Source organism: Poecilia latipinna, unplaced genomic scaffold, assembly GCF_001443285.1.
Source record: "Poecilia latipinna isolate Pla-1442-1.1 unplaced genomic scaffold, P_latipinna-1.0 Scaffold1558, whole genome shotgun sequence".
Taxonomy (NCBI): domain Eukaryota; kingdom Metazoa; phylum Chordata; class Actinopteri; order Cyprinodontiformes; family Poeciliidae; genus Poecilia; species Poecilia latipinna.
This window is the reverse complement of record NW_015114174.1, coordinates 120,441-130,313: the sequence shown is the minus strand read 5'-3', so window position 1 is coordinate 130,313 and position 9,873 is coordinate 120,441. Positions and strand designations below refer to the sequence as shown.

The 9,873-nt window shown below is 40.2% G+C and overlaps 1 protein-coding gene across 1 annotated transcript in view; it reads left to right on the top strand.

Moving 5' to 3' along the window:
- Window positions 1-9,873, top strand: part of tbx15 (T-box transcription factor 15) — a 65,435-nt gene that overhangs the window by 23,903 nt on the left and 31,659 nt on the right. Inside the window, exon 4 of the mRNA XM_015058640.1 lies at window positions 6,875-7,046. Within this exon, the coding sequence (XP_014914126.1) occupies window positions 6,875-7,046 (172 nt within the window). The remainder of the gene's footprint in view (window positions 1-6,874; window positions 7,047-9,873) is intronic.

The following is a 9,873-nucleotide window of genomic DNA, read 5'->3' as shown; positions in this document are numbered from 1 at the left end:
TAACATGGAGGCTACCAGAGGGTGAGATACAAGAGATAATCCAAACTACTAACACATTTGTAACAATTCAATTTCTAAAACAGCAAAAACTCAAAATTTATACTCAATATATTTCAACAGCTTAATGTTGTCAATGGTGCATTCTGTTTGTGCTTGGATTTTGAGTTTTCCACGTTTCTAGCTGACGTTTTCCCGTTGGGAGAGTCTGGAGTCACAGCTGCTAGCTTAGACTTAAACATAGCAGCAAAACCTGGCTGTAAGCTGTAGCGAGAGATAATTTTTTACTAACTATTCACACGGTTTGTGACTCATTAAACCAGCGGTACAAAACTACTGTGAAACATCTTTGTGAAAATGTTCTTTAAGTCTTTAACACAAAAAAAGAGAGAGAATTAACTCGTATTGCTAACGGTAGCTAGCGCTACGACATGTAGCAAATCTCACAGGTTGTTGAATTTGGAAGAGGAATCTGCTTGAATCGGGTTTGACGTCATTTCAAGCAAAATCTTTCAGATACCATGTCGATAGGAGGGGGGTACTAGCTGGCACTAATTAGCATCGAAAAGCTAATTTTGTTTTTATTAAACAAACCTTTCCTCTTGAGTGCCGTCAGTACAACTCACCGAGATTACTGGCATTATACAGCATTAGTTTACCTTTGTGTTATTTCTTATTTCATCCAGAGGAAGAGGTTCAGTGAAGTTTAATCAGGTTGCCATTCAACATGGCCGCCTGAATGACGAGCTTCCTCGTCATCTTTTCTCCAATCCGAAAAAACAAGGTTACAGTTTTGGATTTGGTTTTTCTAAGAGTCTCTATCTTCTGTCCCAACGGCATAAACCCAGCGTTTAGGTCGAACTAAGTATTAAATCTGACTCTCATTCTTCACAATTATGAAAATAAATGCACACGCTCACATTAAAGACACATTTACAAATGAAAAACAGCACTGCACTTGTGAGGGCAAACTGAGCTGCAAGTAAACCACTCACAGCTTTAAAACCTTCATTTTTACAAAGCTTTGAAACAGTAAAGAAAAATAAAAAAAACTCTTTAAAAAAATCGCAGTAATTTTGCTTTTGTTCCAAGAATACATCTTTTTCAGAGTTTACCAGAATATTCATACCATCTAAATTATCAACAAAATTTGATTTTAACCTAACCCTCCATCCAGTTTGTGTGAATCTCTTATTTCTGGATATTATTTGTCAGATTACATTTGTGCTACCGGTGCTTTCAGGCCAACATTAAGGCCTCCAGAGGCCTGGCCCGGTCTGAACTCCAAACTGAAGGACCGACCTAAACATGATTCTCGCGTTAGTCACGTCAGCGGTGACCAAGAATGCTCTGAGAGCGAGAAGCGAAAGCCGAAACATATCGACGGTTGTTGGTTTTTATTTGTACGGAAATCTGAGAGGACACATTTGCTCTCTCAAAACTTTTTGGCCTTTTTTTTATGAGCCCGAGCCAAACATTCAGCCCAGGATGCTCACTCTGTCAGTGCAGTAACTCAATATACGGGCCGATCTCGCGTATGCCAGCCTAACCGTGTTGCAAACACACGCTTTTAGCAATTACTTCTTGGAGCCACGTGTGTGTGTGTGTGTGTGTGTGTGTGTGTGTGTGTGTGTGTGTGTGTGTGTGTGTGTGTGTGTGTGTGGTAATGTAATATAGGGAGAGAATCTGAGCGTGCATTTCAGTTTAGTTTTGTCAGCTGTATGGCTTGGTGTTGGCTGAGAAGTCGTAAAGCTTGCCCTCCTTCCCCCTCCACGTCTCTCATCCCCATCTGTCCAGTAAGAGTGTCACATAAAGTCCAATCTTTATTAATCGTGCCGGTGCCAGATGGCGGATTTATGAAAGATGAAAGCGAGAGGACTAATCAGATTTCCAGTCCTGTTTGGGGAGCTTGAGTTTCCTCGTTCCTTAACACTTTCCCTGCTACGCCGAGCGTAACCCTAAACAGCGCTCCAAACAGGAAATTGCAGGAACGCCTGGCACCCTTTGTTGAGGTTTGTGCATCTGTGAAAGGGGGAGAGAGGGCGTGAAGGTCAAAGGTCACGGAGAAGAGCGCGGCATTGCAGCTAGCAGCACAGCGCAGCTAAGTGCTGCAGGAAGTTAGAAAAGTAAAACTTTGACATGCTTTACCCACTGGTGGCATCGGATTAGCAAAAAACAAACAACAAAACCAAGGTCTTATTATTTTCTCTTAAATAATCCAAACTAGTGAAGCTTTTTAAACATGTTCTTTACAACTAAATAAGGAATCTGTTCTGTCTCAGTAAACGTCACCATGACGCTCCCAGTGTGTTAAAGAGTTCAGTTGACTCAGTAATCATGTTGAGAAAAATGAATGCAGTGACTATTCCGTATTCAGTGTTTTTGTTTATTAGAAACCCTGTGAGCTATTAAATATGCCGATTTTTTAGGTATATCCCGCCGTTGTCTGCACGAGGAAGTCCGCTGAAGTTAATTTAATATCCCGCAAGGTTGCTTTTTGACTGCTTTAGAAAAACAGAGCATCTTCAGTCAGAGGCTTCTTCAAATGGGCTGTAACACAGGCTGCTACAGGAGATCCTTCCAGCTCACAGCTCATCACCGTCTACAAGAACTTTTTGAAGACTTTTGAGTTAATGCGAGCTACAGCAACATTTCATTTCCCCTTTGGAGTCAATAAAGTATTTTTGAATTTGAATTTTTAAAGATTCATTTATGCACTGCTTAAATGAATGGCATTATGGCAGAAATATGAATGTGACTCAGGATCTCTCTCGTGACCTTTGACTCTTTATGCATTAAGGCGGACATTTTCCTGTACAAAGTTGATCATTATCAAATTTACAATTGAGATAACATTATTTTTAGCATAGTATTTAAAAATTTAACAATTGTTTTTCATGCAGATGTTTATTTACATTGGCTATAAAAGGAATACACAAAACTTCTTTTTTTTACCATATTAACTGTCTTAAAGTCAGTTTTTATGGTTTGTTTCCTTTTAAGAATGTAAAGTTGCTGGAATATTTTCTTAGATTAAAACACAAGGCAGATAAAGAACTATTATAGAAGTTGATTCTGACATGGATCTTGTAATTAATTTGAACATAATGCAGGTTTATAAACCAAAAGTTTGATCTATTATCAACTTCATCCATTTGCTCTCAGCAAATAGCACAAAAAATAATAAGAAGAAATGAAGTAAAACAACAAAAACACTGACGCTCTGAGAGAGCCTCTCAGACTCTCTGGGTTGCAGATAAGGCATGTTTTATGCGTAGTTCATGTTTACAATCCATTTATATTTACATTTATGTGGTTTAAAGCGTACATTGGAACACGTTGAGGGAGAAGTGTAGAAAATTTGCACATCACGAAAACACCGACTGGTCTGACTTTTCTCTGCTGCCATGATGCGTCTTCAGGACTTAACCTGCTCACTCCGTCCATGTCCATGTCCATGTCCACGTCCATGTCCTGTCCACGTCCACGTCCATGTCAGTAATGTTTGCACTGATTTGTTGTTGCAGCGTCTTAACTGATTTTCTTTAGAAAAGTATTCAGACCCATAGATTTTCTTCCACATTTTGCTGTATTACAAAACTCAGGGTATTTTAAGGAAACATAAACTCTTAGCCATTATTTTTGGTCTAGTTTCTATAATGCAAATATCTTAGTACACTTGAAATAAGACAAAACTAACTCATAAGTAACCTTTTAGTAAGATATAGGAGCTTGTTTTAAGTCAATACTTTTTGAAAAATGGGAAAAATGTTTTGAGAGAAATAATCTGCCAGTGGAACTAGAACTAACACTTCTTCCTCAGTATTGACTTAAAACAAGCCCATCTGTCTTACTGAAAATTTAGCTTTCATTAGTTTTTATATGTTTCAAGTGAAATAAGATATTTGGACTAGAAACTAGACTAAAATTACTTGGCAAGATTTCGCTTTTTTGCAACAAACCTAAACAAAGTTTTGATTGTGAAGTAAGAGGAAAATGATGAATTATTTTCAAAATGTAGTACGACTACATGTGTTCTGACTTCACGTTGGATACTTCCTGTAAACCACCATCCGCTGCACCTACAGCTGCAGGTTTTTTTGGCTGGATAGCTCCAGGAACTTTGCTCCTGCAGCGACAGAATTTGTGTCTCGTTTGCAAAACCAGCTCAATTCCTGTAAGATTGGATCAATTTTGCACCTTCTATCAAAGTTTTCTGGTATGAGTTTCCCAACATTTATCTCCATCCTTCTACCTATCAACTCCAAATTGCTTCCCTGTGTTTCCATGCATCCACTGAGTTTTCCCCCATAGGAACATTGTGCTCAGTGTCACGCAACACATTCCATGTTGCGATTGTTTTGGTCCCATCTGAGCCGAGCTACAGTACGGACATTTTACGACTTTCTTCCAACGACAACTTTCTTCGTTCCGTCCCCCAATTAAGGTCAGATTTGTGGAGTCAGCAGTCAGTGCAGGTCCTGTCAACAGCTCCACCCAGGGGGATGTGGTGAGAGGGGTCCAGAGGGCTGGGGGTCGTCAAATCCAGGCCTGGAGGTTCGGTGACCTGCAGCTCTCAGATGTGTGCCCGGTTCAACACACCTCAATCAAATGGCTGAACTACCTCCTCACCATGCATTCAAGTTCTCCAGAGTCCGGCTAATGGCCTCATTACTTGGCTCAGGTGTGTTGAAAGCGGAGGCACATCTGAAACCTGCAGGACTCTGGCCCTCCAGGTCCGGATTTGAGGGTTCCTGCCATAAAGGCCTGGGCTTTAAATTAGTAGTGGGACTCAATTCAGACTTTCTGTTGAGTCAGTTGGACGGTCTGTAGTTAATTAATTGAAGTATAAGTCAACAAAATAAGCAAAATTTTCAGTTAGAAGACCTTTTTTTTCTGCTAGGTTATTGAACGAACACACACATGAGCTGAACAATAACAATATTTATTGTTTTTAATGTTATTCAGGTTATTCACCAATCAGATTGGAGCAAAGTGCTGTTATACCTATTCATCTTTCGAGTAGTTCAGAAAACCCTAGATCATTCATAGAACATAATTAGAACTGTGGACGCTAACATTAGCATTGGGGACGTCTGTGCTAGTTGCTACATTTTTAGCACTGAGATGCTAGTTTAAGAAAAGATAAACCTTTTTTAGTCCCACAGTGGAAAATTTAATAACATACAAAACAGAACAGTGTACAAAAGAACACCATACAAGCTAAAGCTAAGCTATAAAGATAGTCTTGATTAGCTTTGCTGATAGGCTAACTCCTTTTAGCACAATAGTTTTCTCCAGCGTCCAATAAGATCTTTTTTTTTTTTTTTTAGCAAAAATTAGCCGCCTGTGGGACGAGAGACATCCATTGTTGCTGGCGGATGTCGCTTGTGCGTTGGATTTATGGACATCCCAGAAACACGTGACTTTAAAGGTTCCAGTCAAAAAAAATTTATATATATATATATATATATATATATATATATATATATATATAATTTTTGTTGAAAACTATTTGCCGTTTTCCTTCGATTTCGCGATCATGTGTTACTTTATCTTGCTCTGTCACAGGAAATCCCAATAAAATACAAAATACATGTACGTTTGTATCGTGACGAAATGTGAAAATGTTTGGAAGACCAGTTGTGATGTGCCTGTGTGGGGTGAGAGTGTGACCCTCCCAGACCAGAAATATCTTCTGCCATGTGTGACGTTTGTTTTCTTCTTACACACACATGTGGGTTTTGCTTGTGGCAGAATGTATAATTTTTGCCTGTCTCTTGTGTGTGTGTGTGTGTGTGTGTGTGTGTGTGTGTGTGTTAAACAGGGTGGTGCAGCCTTTCGAAGGCTATAACAAAAGGCCCAAATGAAAGTCTTGTCCATGTTTCAGGAGTGAGTGATGACTTTGGCAGAGGCTCTGCAGATAAAACACTTTCAACTGAGCTCAGGGCCAGAACTAAAAGCAAACAGCTGTGCTCCTCTCTCTCTCTCTCTCTCGCTCTCTCTTTTCGCACTTATTTCCAGCCATACGCTGTCATTCTTCTTCTCCTTTCCCCTCCCTCTTACTTCTTCTACCCCTCCGTTTGCTTTATTTACCTGAGTTTCTCTCTTGACAAGCCGCCACGTTAGTTGGCCTCTCCCCCCTCTATACCGTTATCGCTAATTTCTTTGTCCTTTCAGTTCTTCCTTCTTTTGTTATTTTTCTCCACACCAAGGTACTAACTGAACTATGTTTTTGTAAAACGAACACTAACAATACTTACTTTTTAAAATTTTATTTCTCTCGACTTGTTTTTCTCCTGCCCTCTTCCTGCTGTTTAATAGGTGGAACTCCCCACAGTACCAAAACCTTGTGTACAACATCATCAAATATTATGGCCACGCTTAATTGAAACTACGCAGCCGAGCGTGTGACTGCATGTGGGTTGTTTTATGTTGGCCTTGTTGAATATTTTAAGTGGACTGGAGAAACGGCGGACTGGATTTTTTATTTTTATTTTTTTGTGGCAACGCAGCTCGACGTTTAGGGTTTTTTTTCCTCAGCAGAGAGAAACAAACTCTTGACGCCTTCCAAGGGTTTCAAGAGCAGGTCATCAGAACCAGACCGACCGTGACCTGACCTCAGTGCGGTGACGAGGCCAAGGTCAGAGCGCCGATAACTTTACGTCAAATGTTAGCGGAAGCGTCAGAAACAGGCATACGAACCGGAGACGAAAATAGTTTTGGTAATCGTGATATATTGAAATATTTCAAGAAAAAAAAAATCGGATTTAGCCATCTTTATTTCAAGCCAGACATAAACATAATCACGTGTTTTAGTTGGGTTGTTGTCCAGGCGTTCACGCTGCGGTTCTCGTTGTTGTTTTTTTTCGTGCAGGTACGTGTACCACAGCTCCAAGTGGATGGTGGCGGGAAACGCGGACTCCCCGGTGCCGCCGCGGGTTTACATCCATCCGGACTCTCTGGCTTCAGGAGACACCTGGATGAGGCAGGTGGTCAGCTTCGACAAGCTCAAGCTCACCAACAACGAGCTGGACGACCAGGGACACGTAAGGAAACGTCTTTCTTTATTTTTTTAAAGCCCCCACGTCACCCGGTGCGCAGTGTTGCATCATTCATGCGGTTTGAGTCAATATGGTGCGGCTCCCCTTTTACAACCCTAAGAATACGTTCATCTTTTGTTGCATCAGCATAATCTAAAAAATAATAATAATGAATAAAATAAGATCTTTATTTGAGAATTTTTATTTTGTAAAAAATGTTTTTATAAAACATGTTAACATTTCATATAGTTTTTAGTTTTTGAAGTTTTTTTGTTTTGTGTTATTTTTTTTACTGTAACTTCAACATAATTGAAACAGTTTTTAAGTTATAATTTACTTTTTCAAGTTAGTCAAAGTTTCTAGTAAATCCAGACAGCAATTCCATTAAATTCAAATTTAAAAATACTTTATTGACTCATATTAATTCAAAGAGTTGTTGTAGTTAGTGATGGCTGTGGCCAGGAAGGGACTTCTGCAGCAGTCTGTGTTGCGGGTAATTTGAAGACACTCTGTTTTTCAATGGGAGTCTCATTGAGATGCTTGACTGGGTTGACCATCATTGTCTTGTTTGATAGTACTATTATTATAACTCAGGATTTCCTATTTCCTCAATTCTTTTATGCCCTGTTCAAAAAGGGAAACACAAGAGAACATTTAAGTTAGACTTATGTGTCTTTAAATAGGTAAAACAAACAAAAAAAAAGAGCTGAAAATGGGTTGGAAGGCTTAAAAATGTCCAGAAAGCCATATTTCATTTCATTTCATTACCAAAACACAAATGAGGCGAAACTCACTTTCTGACAGCGGTGGCAAATGTTTTGCAGTGCTACTGAACTAGAGGCTTTTTATCTCCTCCAGAATAAAACAGCGGTGAAGCTTAGGCCTAAAATGGTCTGATTCTGGTTTAGTTAAATTAAAGTTAACTGTCCTGAAGTGGGGTCAGGAGGGAAGAATGCCACAGCAGAGTTTTCTACATGTTCTGCCTCTCTGTGGCTCTACGTCAGACCACAGCGTCCCGCTTCACCCGACGGACTTTTGCTCTTCAACGTTCAAGCTGTGATTTTCATTTTCGTTCCCTTTTGAGTCTCACATGGTGCCGGAGCTGGGTTAGCCATCCTTGGATGGAAATGTTTCTTTTTTTTGATGCATTTGCATGAAAGGAAACTTGAAAGGGAATATCTTGGTGAACCCGTTGCGTTCATGACTCACGCGGCCGTGAGACTTGCTCAAAATCGATTTTCTCTCTTCTGTGCCACACGCCGCCCTCCCACGCTCTTTTCTCTTTTTTGAAGTCCGCGTCTTGTACGGGAAACATATTAGAAGTCTGGAATTTGAACCAGTGTGCTGAATTTAATACATAATATTTATTCCCTTCAAGCAGCACAAGGATTTTGTTATAAAACGGTTTGGGTAAAGGCACATAATGACTGAAGTTGATTTGTATTTCACTCAAGCAGCGACGCAGCTAGAACTCGAAGTCTCACCGCAATACGCCTGATTTACTGCCTCGCTCGCAGGCAGCCAGTTACAAAGGTAGTCAGCTGAATTGAGTTTCTTAGTGGTTCTTGGCCGCTCCGAATGGATAATGTGGGTTTAAAGGTGCAATATTTAACCGTAATGCACCAAGTAAAATCATCAGCTCTTTGATTTACTGCTTCATGTATCTAATCAGGCAAAGCGACTCAAACGGCTCCGTTACCGAAGACAATCGGGACCCTGTTCGCATTTTGCGCCGACCGGGATCCTCGGTGATCTGGTTGCCAAGAGAACATCACCAGACGCGGCTGATCAGTGCACATTCACAGGCGGTCCGTCTGCTGCAGCAGGATCCACATCAGGTTCTGGCAGTCAGAACGCAAATGAGTCCTGGACTGGATTAGAGAACCGCATACCGACCCGACGTGACTGCACTCATTCTGTGGAGTTACAGACAGGACGGTTTCTTCTTCTTCTCCTGAATTAAAAATAAAAGCATTTATCCATCCCTGAGAATAAACTGAAGAAACAAACGGCCCAGTCAAAGTGCAGTTCGCATCTGATTTTGTGACTTTCAGGGTTTGAAAATATGGGAACTTATCCACATTTTCATTTACGTTCTCCTCTGTTTGTGTTGTCATCCATGTTATTTGGCTGAATCAAAGTAAGAGCGTTTGCACTGATTAGACCTCAGTCACCTACTAGCCCACATTAACTGATCAATATGACTGGAATGTATTGGAATCAATTGCATTGATCTGAGCTGAATTTGGATGGAAATGGTTTGAATATGAACTGGAACTGTTTGTCTTCTGGTTTGTCCTCAGATTAAAAATGCTTTCAATTGTCGCTTTATGAATAAACTTTAGGTAAAGGTAATCAAATTGTGCATGCTACGTTTGCTATGTCTGTTTATTAATTTATTTTTAAAGACAATTTCTTAAATGATCCTAAATAATATATGTTAGAAAAAAGATTTCTTTTACATATTTGTTGAAACTGTCACCATGTCATGACATGACTGTTAGAAATATCAAGCTCCTCTGCCATCTCACAGTTCTACTGTTGCAGAAGAAATGCACCACTCCTGACAAAAACAGCCAACCAGAGCCAGGAGGAGGGCCTTAGCGCTGTCAGTCATGCTCATGTATGCGCTGGTAAATGTGCTAGTGGCAGAGAAACAGCTTACAGTTACAGTAAAATCATTTATCCGCATTCATTGGTGGCCATGCTAACTAGCCTAAGCATTCACAATAGGCTATGCTAGCTGCAGCACAGCAGAGCAAGGTGTAAGTAGCGCAAACAAGAGGGTGATTGAAACAACCAATCAGAGCCTCTTGGCTCTGATTGGTTGTTT